At 41.6% G+C, this 18,108-nt stretch overlaps 1 protein-coding gene across 1 annotated transcript; it reads left to right on the top strand.

Annotated features, from left to right (window-relative positions):
• The first annotated feature begins 491 nt into the window (after nucleotides 1–491).
• Nucleotides 492–17,082, top strand: slgA (proline dehydrogenase slgA). The gene is made up of 11 exons (XM_011647656.2): nucleotides 492–1,749; nucleotides 10,816–11,024; nucleotides 11,450–11,631; nucleotides 13,008–13,072; nucleotides 13,152–13,336; nucleotides 13,428–13,602; nucleotides 13,677–13,787; nucleotides 13,884–14,015; nucleotides 14,091–14,290; nucleotides 14,402–14,490; nucleotides 14,565–17,082. The coding sequence occupies exons 1-11, from the start codon at nucleotides 1,318–1,320 to the stop codon at nucleotides 14,768–14,770; spliced, it is 1,986 nt and encodes a 661-aa protein (XP_011645958.2). The 5' UTR covers nucleotides 492–1,317; the 3' UTR covers nucleotides 14,771–17,082.
• Nucleotides 17,083–18,108: the final 1,026 nt, after the last annotated feature.

The following is an 18,108-nucleotide window of genomic DNA, read 5'->3' as shown; positions in this document are numbered from 1 at the left end:
ATCCTGAAAACAAACAGTATTGCTCCGATTTTTTTTTATTTTCAAAGTTTTTGACGTTGATAAGTTAGAAAATAATAATTTATAGCTGGTTTATACCATATTCTCCGTTTGAATTAATTAAAAACAAATTATTTTTTTATATAATTTAATTTGCATATTTATCAAGATGAATAATATGTTCTGTATATTTTTTTCATATGTATATTGTAAGAGCCGATTCTTTCTTTTAATTATTTCTACAAAATGTCAATCTTTCAATAGCCACATGCTTCGACGCCACTGTGCGCGGTGCGCGATCGCGCACGAATCGGCGATTTTGCGTGGGAGAGGGAAACGCGTGGAACCAATCTGAGTCGCGGTCGCGGCGCACGCCTCTGTCGGCGAGCCAATCGACGGCCGCAAGATCGCGGCGGCGTCGGCGGCGCGCTAATCGGGGGAACGAGGCGCGTCGACGAATTCCGGCCGACGCGGCGCGTTATATTTAAGCCGTCCGCGGACCCGGTACCTACGGTACGTAAGTCGGAACGTGGTGTCCCCGGCGAACGAAAATCAATATTTCCGTCGCGTCGCGAGACAGAGGAGAGCAGAGCGGCCAGTCGCCATTTGCCGTGCTATTTCACGCGCGCTTCCCCACGTCGCCGGGCAATTTTCTCTCACGTCGACGGCATCACGACGACGGAGTCATTGCCGCTGTCCACCGTCGTCACCGGTCAGTCGCGCCGCGTCGTCGCCTCGCTCCGTGTCTCTTGTGCACGTTACGCACGTCGACTGGACACGCGTACGTCGAGTGTGTCAGAAAGAGAGAGAGTGAGAGAGAAAGGAAACCGAGCCAACGTCAATCAGCAGCAGTAATAGCGGTAGGAGGAAGATCCAATCGTCGCACCCCGCACGGAAATCTTGTCCGGCTCCTATACCTAGATTCCTGACTCGGTCTCGGTAGGTTTCGATTTACTCCGAGCATCGTCGTCGGCGAGCCGATCATCCGCACGAACGTCGCGATTCGTCCTTTGCTTTCTCTTCTCCCACGTCCCTCTTTCACACACATTCTCTCTCTCTCTCTCTCTCTCTCTCTCTCTCTCTCTCTCTCTCTCTCTCTCTGTCTGTCTTTCTTTCTCGTCCCTCAAACGCTCCGTCCGTCAATCTGAGGGAGAGCCAAACCAGCCTCGGTGAAAAGGCGATATCCCGTTCTGGTGGCGCGGAAGCCGCGTCGCCGACGGTCTCTCTCGCTCGCCAATAATTCACTCTTCCCTCCCTTCCTTCCTCCCCCGTCCCTCCTTTCTCCTTCGTCTCCCGTTTCGCTGCCGCGCGCCGAAAACGATGGCGTTTCTGAGAAGCGTGCCGCGACGATGCTGCGCCGGCAAGAAGCTGGCCAAGTGCGGCGCGCCGCCGCTGGCCGTGGTCGGCCTCCTGGAGAACGCCACGGCGACGACGACAGCGACGGCAGCGGCGGCGACTGCAGCGGTTACCAAGGCACCGCCGCCGCCGCCGCCGTCGTCGCGGCTGGTTGCACAGGTGCGTGGCTACGCCACCACCTCCTCCTCTTTCTCCGCCGCCGCCGCCTCTTTCTCCACTGACGTCAAGAAGCAACGACAGCAACAACCAGCGGCGCCTCGGCAGATCGACCCGCTCGATTTGAAGTTTAACGACCCGATCGCCGCGTTCAAGAGCAAGACCACCTTGGAACTGATGCGCGCCTACATCGTTTATCAGATGTGCTCCATCGAGTACATCGTGGAGAACAACATGAAGGTGAGGAGGACTCGGTTGCCCAGTTAGGTCTAAGCTTAAAGGTTTTTAGGTTTAGACCTAAACCATCGATTGATCGATGATTCATTTGTCAGCCGATATCTACCTATCTTCGTTAATATGGGTAAATTTCATTTCTCATTGAAAAGATTGGATTACTAAAGATTACTAATTATATTATAAGAGAATTTTGTATCCTAATGGCCAGTTGAGTTAATTGGCGTTTGATGAATCTTTGTCACCCTTAGCAATTATTCCATTAAACTATTTCGGAGATAGTTGAAATAACTTTTATTCGTTGTACTTCCTTTTTTTCTAATTTAAATTTATTTCTATTCTTTTTTTTTTAAGTATAATATTTTTTTTTCCCCTTATAGAAAGAGCTAAAAATACAATGCGAATTTAATAATACTTGTCTTAAAATCCTTAAAAGATATTTATAATGTGGAATTTCTGGATGATAATCGATTTAGAAATAATTAGAAATTTTTTCAGCAATTTAACTAAACGCAATAAATTTTTAATTGATATTAGATATAAATTTATTATTTATTCGACGATTTAATAACAATGTTTCTCTTGAAAAGATTGGCGCAGGTGCAATCCCTATATACACATCCAGCAGATTGTGAGCTCTGACTATCACGATCCTTCATCCAGTGGGCCAATTGGTTCTCTCTATTCAATTCAAAAAGTATCGCAATACAAGCACCGAACGCTCCAAGGAAAATCGTGCAAACGAACGAACAGTCTCAATTAATCGTCGCGTCAATCGTCGCTAGTCCATCAGGATGCACTAATTATTCAAAGAGCTTCGAGCGGCGCGAGTACCGCGCATAGATTATGTCATAATCTTCGCGAGAGAATAAATAGCCTACGACAGAAGCTAGGTTGCTAGGATAGGATTAGCACTAACTTTGGTGAAAGCGCTTCACCTATTCTGCATTACGGATTATCTTGGGAAGGATAACGCCAGCTAGCTCTAGCGTAGTGATCGGGTGATCCGAAAAGCGGGTTGACGCACCAAGGTCGATTGCGCTATCGCAGTCGTGATTCCAATAGGACAGGACTGCCGCGAGGATCGCTGAGGGTGTCATCCCTCCTCCGGCGAAACCTGGATTGTGTTTCGCTTTTGTGTGTGTGTGTGTGGGGAGGGGAGGGGGTGCGAGAGAGAGAGAGAGAGAGAGAGAGAGAGAGAGAGAGAGAGAGAGAGAGAGAGAGAGAGAGAGAGAGAGACCGATTCGGGGAGGACTCCCAGGATTCCCAGGGGAAGGCCGAGTATCGATTCCGAGTATCGATTACAGTTTTTTTTAATCGCGTCGATTAAGTCACACTCAATCTGCCGCGATCGCGCGATAATTCCGGCTTAGTGTACAACTCGTGACTATGATACTGTATTACTATAATCGTGACTATAATTACTTTCAACTGTAATGGCCTTGGCTCCTCCTAGGCAAGACGCGATGCGTCTCGAATACAGAATCGAAAAGTTGGATCAGAAGCTAAAGTCAGAATTTAACAAAGGCGGAAACGCATGATAACGCGATACAAAAATTGTCTAAAAAATAAAACGTTCTAACACGATGGAAACGATTATTTCTATCGCGATAACCGTGATCTTGAATGTTAACTTGAATGATAACGCCGCTAGCTGAGGAGAAAACCTCGGGAGAAAAGTCGAAGGGAGAGAAAAAGGATTTACGAGGATTCCGTTTGGCCTGTCGCTCCTTCGTCTCCTCGCCGGAACTTACGTAAAACGTTTTCTTCCGCGCGCGATTTTCCGTTAAGCCGCACCGCCGACGGTGTGGCCGCACGACGCGACGTTATTGATTTCGCCGTTGCCGGACACACATCGGATCGACCTAGGAATTTTGCCGCAAACCATCACCGCCGTCGTCGCCGTGCAATTACATAACCGCCTAAGGATAGACATGCAGTTCGCTCTGATACGCGGAATTTCAATCGCGTTTTCCTTAATCGGTCATTCAGAGAATCCACCGATTTTTTTTTTTTTTTTACAATTACGATAACGCCGTAATTTCTATGCGCCGTGTACGCCGCTAATTAATGCGCGCGACATTGCTGACTATTTTACTTAAGACCGATCGTCAACGACGATATATCGTTGAGAAACGCTCATTCCTGTAGCATTACTGGTTAAACGTTGTAATTGCTTCTTTTTTCTCAATTTGTGGCTAGAACGTGGACATATCTCTTCTTGCCGTAATTACTCGTATTCGTCTCGAATCCATAAATCATGCGGCATCTAAAATATTCACTCGTAATTCACTCGTATTTCTAAGAAATAAACACCGACACGGTTTAAATTTGCATTGATGTTCTGACAAATATCGCGCCCAGATATTCATCTTAATTATGTGCGCGAGCTTATGAATAATGTAATTATAAAAAGTGTTGACATATGTCGCTAACGTTCTGACGTAAAGATAGCACGATGTAAAAACTTTCATAAAAGCGTTTCCAATCGGTGCAAATGCCCTCTCGAGAACTTTGCAAAAACGAGAAATACCATCCAGATGTTTACCCTAATTGGACATAATTACGTGTTTATCTCGTGTAATTGCGGGAAGATAATCAACCGTGCCTAATTCACTTGGCCTTTTTTTTATCGCGTTCGAAATATACGCAAAAATGTACAACGATTGTTATCGATGATACTCCGCAAGAAAATGTCATACAAAAGCGAATCGCGCCTTTTTATGAATTTTCGTCTCGAGTTAACAAAGCCGAGCGTGTCGCGTTGCAGATTTTTCACGATTCAAATGCAAAGCACTTCTGCCGCGGCGGGATGCGTCTTGGCATCCTCGTCGCGAACGCCAGGAAATTCACCTGCACGGCTGTCGAACTTTACGTAACGTAAAATTCGTTCCGTCGACCGCACGCAATCGCGCGCGGTAAATCATCCCACCGGATGTGAATGTTGCGCCGTAGTTTGATTAACGTCTCGGTCGTTACGACGCGGCATAATTTAGACGGGCACGACGCTGATTGTAAAACGTTGCGCTTTAGGATAACAATCGAACGGGAATCGTACGTTTTCTCCCTCGGAAATCGCGATCCCTCGCTGCCCGCATTCGATGCGAGCGCAAACTCTACTTTTCTCCTGTTCTTCTTCTTGATACTTCCATATCGATCGTGCCCGTTCCGTCGTGTCGGTTTCCCCGGTGTCGGCTCGTCGTAATAATTCTCGTCGCAGACGAGAACGATATATCGGGCCGAATCGGGTAATTCTTGACTTGACGGATTACGAGGAAGCCATAAACGCGTAATGTAAATAAAAATGGCTCGGTTTCCCGCGACAATCGCGCCGAGCTGTGACAATTAGCGCGGATGCACTTTGCGTGATTTTGTGGTCACGGCGGTTTTGCCACGCTCGTCTTCTTCATGTATCGCGAAAGATACGAATCTCCTCTCCTCGTATCCTCGCGTTTTGCGTACAGACGTCCAAGAAAGGATTAATATCGATAGAAAGTGAAATGGGAAGAGAGAAAAGGTTTTTTTTTTTCAGATTCAAAATTCGGATCGAGAGATCAGATTGATCGGATAAAAGGACGCGGAGAAAAGGAGGCACTCGGTTACTTCGGGTAATTCCGAAGCCATGAGAAATAAAAAGGGATTCGCGTGCGGATCTTCGTGAATCTTCGCGGAGAAAACTACACGAGAACCTCGCGATGCGAAGTCGCGCATCGCTCGCCGACATCGGCACAACCCTGAGAACGTGACCTGACCTCAGGGAGGAGGGACGTTGGCTCTTTTTCTCTCTCTCTCTCTCTCTCTCTCTCTCGTTCTCGAGCCAGACTCCACTCAGACGGCATGCCAGACCAGGCGGCATCTCCCATGCGCCTTCCATAAATATTGCACAAGGCAACCCGACAACAACCGAATCGGAAAGCGATATTTTGGGGAAGTGATCTTGAAAGTTGTCAATTTTAACAAAGCTGAAGGCAAAAATCTAGCCTCTATTAGGGACAAGCGATCCAATGTGATTCGAATCATCGTGGTCCAGTTCTTTGATTAAATGCCAAGGCAAACTTCGTCGTTGCAACTTTCTCGATTCATATCAAGGTTAGATCGAGAATCATTTTTTCTCACTCGTAATTATCTATTATTTTCTCGTACACGTTTTCCGACAGAAAGAAGCGGCTACGTGCGAGATCGATATCAGGTCTTTGCACATCGCTGAATGCCGAAGAATAACTCGGCTTATCGCACGCTAAACTGATGGCGAGATCTTGGAACGTACTTTTTAGAGTCGAAGTTGAAGAGAGGGTCGAGGGGTCTGGGTGAGCGGTTCGATAATATCGGACTTGGCAACTTGCTGGACACTAATCCATCGATTCGTCCTTGTGATTCTCACATCTCTCGCGGATTATTACGCATTTGCGGTGCTCTCGTCTTATGCAACTCGTTTTTCCAATGCGATTTTGACCACAGGCGTCAGCGCGTCTGTTGCTCTCGTTTTTCGCTCATTGATTAGATTTCCAGTCGTCGAGCCGCCTTCTCGAACTCTTTGGCGCCCCGTCTTCGAGAAACGGAGACTTCGGAGACTTTTTAAATGGAAATCCTCGTCTCCTTTTTTTGTTTGCAATTATTGTCTCACGATATTAAATTGCGTGTTTTATCTCTCACGTGATTCGTTTGAAAATCGAAGCAGCTGAGATTCCCAAGGGTGAAACTCGCTCAGAGCGAGTTTTCTCAATCTCTTTAACCGCGAGATTTTCGATCGCTTATTTTGCGAACTCTATCGAAAAATTTCCGCCAAATTCTTCTCAAAACTGTTGTTACATTCGCCTTTGTGTTATTTCGAAATTCAGCTGTCTCTGACGCGACAGGTCTATCAGGATAAACAGACTGATAGACAGACGTTATTTCTTTCCCTATACTCTTTTGAATAACCTCATTCAAAGAATTTTCTATCGTTGAGACGTTTTTACAAAATTTTCACGTCATGCTCGTGACCATGCTTGGATTTCGGTCAGCCCCCTGCACGCACATTGTACTTTTCGGCTACTGTGCGATGTGGCAACGTTTCGAGATTGATGTCGTATCGATTACATGAGATGTTTCACACGTGTGAGAAACGCTCGATCAGTGTAACAACACGTATAAGTAATCCCAAGGTTGTCCAGTTGGTCGGATGCCTCCTTGTGCAATCAAGGTTGGATGGATTGGTCTCCATGGAGTCACTAATTCGATCCTATTGAATCGCTCGCCTAAATGCCAGCTCACAATTCTATAATGTCCTCCTCTTATTTCTTTTCAATTCTCTAAGACATGATCTTCACATAACAAGATCTCACCGCCAACGTGTAACAACAATCGAAAAGGAGAAAAGAAAGCAAAGAACGAAAAGCGATGGCATTATATCTCAAACTTACAGAGATACTCATTGAAAAAATTAAAATTATGATGTTAAATTGGAGTCAGAATCATCAAGAAGATCATTTTTAAATCTGTTTTGATAATCAAAGGAACTTGAAACTTTAAATTGTTATTTAATAAGGTGTCTCATATATATATATATATATATATATATATATATATATATATAAAATATGTTCTTTTTTATCTTCTTCATTACAATTCTCATTATTCTCATTATTCTTTTACATTATGAATAATAAGAAATTCCGAATTAGCTATCGAAATATATTTATTCGATTTTTATCTTATAAGAAAAAAGGACAAGTGCAAGATTAAAACTTAATAAAGCTTAATAAAATTTAGAAGTTAAAATCCACATTAGTATCTACGATAATTCACATTTTTACTTTTTTATTGGAGATTGATGAATCATCGTTCATCAGTGAAAAATTCCGTCTCGATGGAATGCACTGCCTGGATTTAAATGGCTAGCAGAAATTTAAAAATAGATACTTTCGTCGATCGACAAAACGAATCGCTATTATCAGCATCATCTCAAGTATATACGTCATCTCTTATCTGCCGCAGGTTTTTCCCCTATTTATTTGCAAATGCACAATGCGATGCTCACGTGTCATTTTATAAGTTGGCCGATCTTTGGCCGATCTCACTCTCCACGTCTCAGAGTCGTCGAAATTCAAGTGCGAAAGAATGAATCCCCGAAATTGACCGATATCTCGTTAATAAATCGCGGTGTTGACGTCAGAGCATTATTAAAAAATATCGAGAGATGCACTTGATTTCCGAGGTGATTCGCGGCCGGGAATTTTTCTAGATCGATTGTCAGCTCGAATCGCACTCTGCGTATCATCACATTGCGTTCTCCAATTGCACCATCAAGACACAGACAATACAGTTCAACGATCCGTGCGGCTGCCAAGAGGTGCGGTTCATCACTGTCAAACCGTGATAACAAATGCGTGTGTCGTCCGCAATAGAATAATGTTTCGTTTGGATTAAACTTAGGTCAAACTGAGTGGTCCGACTAGTCATATAGTATCTATAGTAACATTGCTTTTGAACAATGTTTGTGTCGAGGATACGAGCTGGTCCAACTGGTTTTGGCACACACAGTAGCGAATTTGATTAATCTCATGCAGGGCGAGCCACGTAATCGTGACAAAGTCGACATTCATAAATACTTCGGAATTCGCATAGAGGCCAGAGATGAATTGAGATACACGTCTATTGTAATTCTACTCGCTCTTGTGTGTAAAATCGTAATTATATCATTTACGTACATACACAAAGAGAGAGAGAGAGAGAGAGAGAGAGAGAGAGAGAATTCATCACGTGGCAGACACACGAGAAAGTTGATCAAGTTGATTTGTGCAGACACGCATTCTGTTTAGGCTTATCAATAGGTATATTTAATGTTGGCAAACATTTCGGTGAGCTCCTCAGCTCAGAGTTTGACAAACATAACAATGACTTAAGTGGCGACGTTAAGCATATACTGTACTCGCCCATATAACGTGTATCGACCTGTCCATCTGTTTGCCTAGCACTTAAGAACTTCCAGCTTACTCTGAATTATCTCTTCGATTACGATTAGCTATCCCTATTAATTACAACCGTGAATATACTGTATTCGTGAATATACTGCATTCGCATTGCACCTAATGATTCTCTAAATTATCTTTAAATAATTCGCTCAATTTTCACTCCGTGATTAACGTGTGATTTATAAAGCGAATGAAATGGGAGGATATATCACTTGGCTGCAATTGTTATTGCAGACGTTACGTTTTAAATATAGGAAAAGTTTTCCGGAGCAAAGAAGATGAAGTCCTACGAATGATGATAAAATTAAAGTCGCCGTGATTTTCGCCGTCTCCCGTCTTGCATCCCAATTTTACTTCTACGATTTCATCTGGCCGGAAACCCGACCGGATCGATAAGGCGAACGATCGCAATCGACTGCTCGTCGCAAGATTGCTTTTATTTCAACAGCCTGACTAATCATACTTCCTCCCACTTGAACTCGCGTTACGCGTTGCGTTACAGAATATCTCTCCTGCTTATCTCCCATCATCAGATTTGGCAAACCGTTAATGTACATCTCGCCAATTTAATCGCAAAAGCTTCTGAGCTTATCGTCATCCGGAAATTCCTTCGTTCGCGGATTCAATCGTCGCCTCTCTTGAAGAAACGACAAATTCTTTTATACATTTTTTTTAAAGGATTTTTTTTCTTAATTTCACGCCCATTTTTCTACATTAAGTGAGACGAGACGAGCGATATATACGTGCGTATGTAAGAGAAAAAAAAATAATATCGAGCAACAAACAAGACCGAAGAGTCAATTCGACACGCCGACGAAACGGCAGCTTTGGCGATTTCCATGCCTATTACATCCAATAAAATGTATTTGACTGACGTGTCGTGATGCCATGATCTACGATCGTAGTATACAAATCGCGAGGCTACGAATCACGGGGTGTAAATTATGACGGATTATTGTTAGGACACGGTCGGTGTTGTTAGCGAGCAATTAACATCGAGCTTCAGCTCTCGTAAATACTCGTAAATATTCACGCAGAACGTGTTTATATTCGTCTATACACATAGACCGTGTATCTCCACATGAAAATTCATTAATATGTTTGTCACCGCAATTTGTATTTTTCTCTTCTCCCACCTAACCCGTACGTTATTATTTCTCCCTTTCTCTCTGCACGCAGGTAAAATATTCGTTATTGATCCCATATGAAAATTACAGAAATTGTTTTCCTCCATAAATAGATATTGGATTTTATTTCCAAGTTATCTAAAATATTACGTACGAATTAAATATATTATTTTTCTCTCGCACCTCATTGTATTTTGAGGTTCTCAACCACTTCTCTCATATATTTGATCTTTGTCCCCCCACCCCCTTTTTTTTTATTCGGCTGTAACTTTTAATGGCAGGCGGAATGAAGGGATCAATGACGTATTCTCGAGTGCATTTCGTTCCTCGGCAGATCGATATTCGCATCTTACGTAGCCATTAGGCGCAGCGTAACCCACATTTTTATTGCGAGGGCGTACTGCCTACGGCAACATTTTCGTTTCTCCTCGCGGTTACGTAACACTCGCTCCAAAGCCGAATCTCGAACGAAGAATTAGCTGCGACTTTATTTTTATATTTTTTTCTTCGCCCTCGTTAAGTTATGTTACGTTATGCTCGCGTCACTCTCGCAATTGTGGTTTCCTCCGAGAATAATAAATTTCGCTGGAACAGAGAACTGATGATTTAACTTCTCGATTGTTGCCGTCGTGATTTATTCTCTCGCCTAATTTAATAGTCTTCTCAAAAGGATATTCGACATAGTATGCTAATAAACAAAAATATTTTAATTTACGGGAAAAGCGGGCGCGAAGTCATTTCCATATCTAAGTCCAAACCATAAAGATCAAGGTAATGGTATAAAGACCAAGTCTACTTAGACTTAACTTTCTAATTTAAAACTACAAATTTCCGCAGGAATATATTTGCATTCAGTTTTTTTTTTTTTTTTTTGTTTATCAAGAATTCTCTTTTGCATTGTTAAACGTCAGTTTTAAAATGCATGACCCACGCTGCTTTGACAGAATAGAGATATCAAGTCTCACATAAGTATGTGATTGAATTTTCAACAGTTTATGAAACTGGCAAAGGCGTTGCTGGGCGAGAAGCTGTTCTCGAGGCTCATGAAGGCGACGTTTTACGGTCACTTCGTCGCCGGCGAAGACGAAGTGCAGATTACACCTGTCTTAGATAGGCTGCGACAATTCGGCGTTAAACCGATCCTCGATTATTCCGTCGAGGAGGACATTTCCCAGGAGGAGGCCGAGCGGCGCGAGCTTCAGTAAGTACTCGCTTTGCGTATTCTCGTAGCGCATTCTCGCGACGATTCGACGTATTCCGATAATTTTTTTTTATTTTTCGTCCAATGTCCTTGCAAAAGCAGCACGCTGCTTGAATTTCTCCTCGAGTCAAGTATGAAATTTAAGCTCGCGTATCACTTTATGCCGCGCCTTTCGCTGACCTAATATTGCGTGGATATACGGTTCTCTATTTACGTTTGCTTGTATCTTTGTTTCTATGCACGAAGAGCAGACTGGACTTTACTTCCATCGGTATACTTTATACCATCGGTATAAAGGGAAAAAAAAACCGAGGGAAAGACGGGAGATCTAAGTAGAAATGCAAGTCGAAGTCGCGGGCGCGGGTTGCGATGTTAATAAGCCGGCCCAAACAGCAGGCCGAATATTCGGTATTCTTCCATTCCAGGGCCTCGGTGTCGGAAGCGGGCGACGAGAAGAGGGAGGGCCCGTTGAAGAAGTATCACGTGGAGAAGTCGTTCGCCGATCGGCGATACAAGGTGTCGTCGGCCAGAACGTATTTCTACCTGAACGAAGCGTCCTGCGAGCGAAACATGGACATATTTATCAGGTGTCTGGAGGCTGTGGCGAGTGAGTCACGGACTTTATTTTTGGATCTCCGTAACATTTTAAAGTCCCTTCCTAATCCCCGACCGGCTCTCTTTGGCGACGCGACATTAAGCTATGCAGAATGTACCGTAATCCTATCTGGAGCTAATTTTTTCGCTCAAGTCTTTTGAACTTGAAGTTAAATAACTCCACGATAATTTCAGACCTCTTGTAAAATGCCTCTTGATCCTACCTCGGATGCTCGAACGGTGCAAGTAATCGAATCTTATCTTAGCTTCCAAACAAAAATCAATCTGCTCCATCTATCTAAGCTTATTACATTAATATTATTATAACACTTGATCTTCACGTGATTATTATTTTGCGAGCTTGATTATCATCACTTTGATTACGCGGGAATTAACATATGCCGCGTGATATTTATTCACGAATGTAAGCAATGAATAATCAAATGCAAGCAGAAAGTGCACAAAAATTAACAAATTGATGAGTTAAATGCAAAGTTACATTTAATCGAACTAGTAAAATCTATATATGACGGAGAGGCTATTTCCCAGGGGGATAATAGCGTAATTAGCGGGGGCGCGATTCCTACGTCACGAAGTCGCGTGCAACATCGATCGTCGCTTTCTGCGAATTTTCGGCTCTCGCTGACGCGAGAGAGAGCACACGCCTCCTTCTGGCAATATCACGTTCAACAGCATTTATGAAACGTTGTCGAATTATTGCCAGTACGCGAAAGGGGGGGGAAAACAACACGTGCTCTCGCTCGTCGACAGTGACGGCGATAGATCTTTCGAAATTCCGCGAGTCAGGCACACTCGGTCAGTCTTCTACTCGGCTATAAATATCGGTACGTGAGCGAATCACCGTTCGCGCTTTCCACCCAAATTATGTGACGTAACATGTCGGGGACGTTTGACGGACAAAAGACTGTCACAGTTGATTAATATTAGAGATAAAGGGAAAGATAAAAGATATATCGGGATAACATGGATCCTACATAAAGAGAGCCTCCTTGCTTTGTGAACTTTACAGAGGATGAAATTAAGACTCTGAAACTGAAATACCCCTGTCAGAATATTACCAATGCCCAAGCTGATCTCTATCCTGGTAAGCTACTTCCCCTCTCTTCCTTGAAATCTTCTTTATCTTTTTATTGTCCCGAATTACATTTCAAAACATCTCCTTTGGGGAAGAAAAAGAAAATTTTATTCAATGTAATATGGTATACGTTACATATACTATATATTTCAAGTAAAATTTTCCTTAGAAAGGACATTTTAAAATGTAGCCCTGTAAAATAACATTCTTCTATATACGTTTCTTTTTTTTTCACAGAAGAATAATCGATTTAATTGATATTGTATATGATATAACATCATATATCTTCGCAGGTGCTTCAATGGGAATGGGTATCACAGCTGTTAAATTAACAGCACTTGGTCGGCCGCAGCTTCTGGTTGGTAGCTTCATTTTTATTGCTGACTTTCATTGTCTATTTCTTATAACTATAATCTATGAGATAATTTATGTTTCAGTTGCAATTGTCAGAGGTAATTATGCGCGCACGACAATACACATCGGATGTTATCGGTGGTGAGGGTGCCGTTCTGGCTCATCACGCGAAGCCTGATGATTTTAGAAAAAAGTTCGAGGAAGCACACATCAAAGACGAGGAATCGGTGCAAAAGTTCCTTCAAAAAATTCAATCAGATAAGGAAGGGTACGTCCGATTAGAATCATGAATTTTAATGACATTTCAATATTCATATCTGATAGTATCGCAAGCACAATGGATATTTTTGTTCACGCAGTGTGATTCACCTCTTTCCGTGGAGCGGTATTCTAGATGAGAATTACGAACTGAGCGAAACGTTCCAAGTACCTGATATTAAGACGGGCAAAATGGTTAGATTAATGTCGCAACTCACACCCAAGGAAGAGGAAATGTTCAGGAATATGATCAGACGTCTAAATAATATTGTCACGGTATGCACAAGCGATGAAAGCCCATTAATTTCCAGGTTCATGATCAATAAATAAATATTCTTCTCTTTCATCAGGTGGCTGATAGTCTGGACGTCCGTATTATGATAGACGCGGAACAAACATACTTCCAACCGGCCATTTCTCGCCTGACGCTGGAGATGATGCGCAAGTACAATACGAAAAAGGTAACGTCCTAACGTTCTCAGAGGATCGCGACGTTATCACTTAGCTACTTTTCAGTGAATGATATTCTCACTGCCAAATATCGGTCTACTTCTCAGGCTGTGGTATTCAACACTTACCAGACGTATCTACAAGACGCGTTTAACGAAGTGAAAACGGACCTCGAACAGGCGGAACGCCAAAACTTTTATTTCGGCGCTAAACTCGTTCGTGGCGCATACATTGAGCAGGTTGGTGAATATTTCTTATATTTCTTGAATAAAATTCGCCGAACGGTAACTAAATATTGAAGAGTTCTTATTCAGGAGAGGGCGAGGGCGGCAGCTATGGGTTATCCAGACCCTACGAATCCAACGTACGAAGCGACAACCGAATCTTATCATAAGACGCTCATGGAATGCCTGAGGCGAATGAAACAATACAAGGACAAAGGTGAAGATCCTAAAAAAATAGGAATTATGGTTGCCTCGCACAATGAGGACACTGTGCGTTTTGCGATTGAAAAGTAAGTGCTGCTTATTTATCTCGAATAGGATTCATTTTTATATTGATTCTTCCTGCAAAAAATGAATGTGTGTCTATATATATACAAAATAATTTTTTACATTTTCTGTAGAATGAAGGAAATCGGAATTTCACCTGAGGACAAAGTTATATGTTTCGGCCAGTTGTTAGGAATGTGCGACTACATAACATTTCCATTAGGTATGTAATTTTTACATTCTTATTTCTCTTACGATAAAATATATACATGCAACGACTTTGAATGAAATTTTCAGGTCAATCTGGTTACTCTGCGTATAAGTACATCCCGTATGGTCCGGTTAAAGAAGTGTTGCCGTATTTGTCACGGCGTGCCCAAGAAAACCGGGGCATATTGAAAAAGATCAAGAAAGAGAAACGCCTGCTATTGAATGAAATCACGAGACGTATAGTGCGCGGCAAGATCTTTTATAAACCCAAGGGCAATTACACTCCGGTTTGAACAGTCGATCCGTTTAGTTGCACACAGACAGAATTTTAAGTATCAAATTTTTAAGTAGTGATTGTAAATTATCCGAGAACTTTCATGAAAGAACTTGATGCGAGTACTTCGGATTGAAATAACTAATTAAAGGTAACTTGACGGACCTGTTACTGTAGTACTTGGAAGAGAGAAAAAGCGGCGCGCGCATCCGCACGCGAGTGTGTGCGTGAGACTTAAGGGTATATACGCAGTGTTATCTATTACATAAAAATCGCCTTAGTATGTTGTATTGTCGAATGTACCGATGCTCAAAGCTGCTAATAGAATTACAACATATTCGTTGCTCGTTTCGTTCATCGTTGTTAAAAGGGGATGCCAATAATTGTGCTGTAATTTAATTTTACTCGTGCATATGTTTTTCATGAAGATCATTCATGAACAAAGAGAACTAAAATCAATCTCTTTCCACCTAACGTTACCAAAATTTAACGACGGTTTCTTTAACGACAGTTCATATATTATTAATTGTGCACGGTATTAAAAAAATCGACCGATAGTCTTTTCACTATGAAACGCAACGACGATGACGATTGGCAGAAATCGTACGTTTTTTTAGCACTCGTTTGCATGCTTTTCAAATTTTACAATTTTTTGAGAATCTCGTCGAATATTTTTCATATATATGTAATACACGCGCGCGTATCGATTATTTATAATTCGTGTTCACCTAAACGTCCATAGTATCGGTAACATTTAAAAAAAGAAAGAAAAGAAAGAAAAAACGAAAGACATCGCACATAAATATCTAGGTGTAACTGTATAATTTGCTATTATCTCAACAATCGTGGCTTGCAGTGAACGTAGAACACCAGCCACCAGAATTGTTTAAAATATTCGCAATATATATAGTTACCAAGAAGGAACGAATATCAATTGCATCGTGCGTTTTATTAAACGTATAACACGTCAGCCGTTAGCGTTTTAATACACGATGTATAAAAGCGATCACATCCGGGTAAAAACAGAAATGAATAACGTGCATATTACAAAAAAAAAAAGGATTTTTAAGAGGGCGAGGGTGAACAGGGTGAAAGTACGATGAGATTCGGAGGTATCTTAGCGAAAGATAGATTTCTGAATGCTCTCGGCAGCATGAAGCAGAAGAGAGAGAAAGAGAGAGTCGTTTTTCGTAACGCGTGTCGAATCGCGATACAAAAATGTTCTTGGGCTGATAGGCGATAACGAAAGCCGGAGAGATCTGCGAGAAACGCGATATTTCTTTTGTGATACGTTAATAGCCGTAGTTAAGTCACACATATACGTACATGAGATATTAGTCCCACTTCGCTTCAGCCTAAAATTGCTTCTCGCGTTACAGAATAATCCATAAGGATATCTAAGGAAAGCATACGGCGTTCTTGGAGAACACCGCAAGTATTATCGATTTAAAAAAAATGTATGTATGACCCTTGCACTCCACTACCCTCTTTATTTCTTTTCGAGGAAAAAAAACGAAAGAGAGGCCGATTTAGAAATAATAAATTTTCATGCCGTGATTTGAATAAGATATTTTAAGTATTAACGAACCCTTTTTGCATCCGTCACGAGAGAAATTATACCGCGTAGAAAGGAAATTTATCGTGAAGATTAAGCGATGATCTGATGGAAAAGGAAAAATCACGTATAATCTGATGTCTTTCGTGTAATTCAGCGTTGCTCGTCGATCACACAATCAACGATCAGCAAGTTACGATATAATTTAGTCTATAAGATTATACAAACGTGTCCGAAAAGGTTGCGTAGCGCACTTTCTGATATTCTCAGGCCAGTATTTCCTTTATACTCGTGATAAATGACTCGATAATGCACTTCGCCAATCGGCGAATATTATTCTTTCTTCTTTGTTTTTTTCTTTTTCTTTTTTTTTTTTTTTTAAATGTCGAGTTCACAGGTTTTCACGATACTCAACGCATTTCATTTCGTTTCTCTTAGCAATCTGTACGCAAGTGCAGTCACTTGTGATCTGTTTCAATATATGTTATGCGAGAGCGATTTATGTTCAAAGTATGTATGTATGTAGCCTACATTTATATACGACTGTAATAATATAAACGAGATATGTTTGCGTAGAGCATTTACTCGCTTCGTAGAGACGCACTGCGCGATATTGATCCGCGGAGAAAAGGAAAGAAGAAGAAAGAAGCGTTGTAGAGCGAGTCAAAAAATCTCTCTGTGAATGTGTTAAAACGCAAATGCTGGATAAAAACGGAATAAGAAAATGAGAAATTTGATCGATGAAGAAATAAATAAAGGGGCATTGTTACAAGTTACACGGGCTAATAGCTAAAATGTTTCCATGTGTCTATGTGGTATATTCTGGATGTATTTTCTCCATGAGTGCGTGCATGTGTGCGTGTATATATGTATGTGTGTGCGTGTGTATGCTTAAACGTTATGCATTGACAATTTGAGATCCAGGGTTCTCTTACAGCCAGTTAATTCGTGCCCCTTCATGCTTTCGCGAGAATTAACTTTCCACTCGCGATCCTGTTAAGACGTAAGATGCTGACAATAATTTAGATAGACAATGTTGACATATGCATATATATATATATATATATATATATATATAGAGACATATAATAGATGTGTGAGTCCTGTTACTTGCATTTATGTCACTCTTTACAAGTTTGAATAGAGCGCAAGACCGATGATACGTCTCGGGAATGGAGATTTTATCGGAAACCGATGAAGAACCGAAAAGTTCCAAGTACTTTAACAAGTATTTTACTGCTAAAATGATGACGAGATTGGTCCATTTTCGCTGTCCTTTTTAGTCAAATTCTCTAATAGTTTTGCGTTCTAAGAGTTGGAGCTGATTTCGCCGATCTTCTTTTTTTCTTCATTTTACTCCTTGATGAGCACTTTCTCTTTACGTGCAATTCTCTCTTTTTAGTTAATATTTACAAACACAAACGAATAGTTGACTAATTTACTAATCGTAACAAATCCTTAGACGTTACATTGTCAAGTCAATGTTCGTAAACGAATACTGGAAAGAAGATCGGTAAAATCTGTCAGTCTTTGACGATTAGCGCTTTTAGTGTATTAGTTTACAAAGTACAAAAACGAATGAACAACTAACGATCTCTACGATGAAAGTAATTCCATTATTAAATATAGAAGAGATGAGGAGTAGGAGAAAGAATAAATGCGTGCGATTCCGGAGGGATAGTTGAGCGTGTTTTCTTTTTCCTCGGAGATGTTTGTAGGCGGTCGAGGGATCTCGGGAAATGGCGATTTTTGCGCATCGTGCACACGAAAGTGAATTAAAGCGTCAATCGATATAAAATAAG

This window comes from Pogonomyrmex barbatus, unplaced genomic scaffold, assembly GCF_055798465.1.
Source record: "Pogonomyrmex barbatus isolate J1 unplaced genomic scaffold, ASM5579846v1 scaffold7, whole genome shotgun sequence".
Taxonomy (NCBI): Eukaryota; Metazoa; Arthropoda; class Insecta; order Hymenoptera; family Formicidae; genus Pogonomyrmex; species Pogonomyrmex barbatus.
The sequence above is the reverse complement of the archived record's forward strand: the minus strand, read 5'-3'. Positions and strand labels throughout refer to the sequence as shown.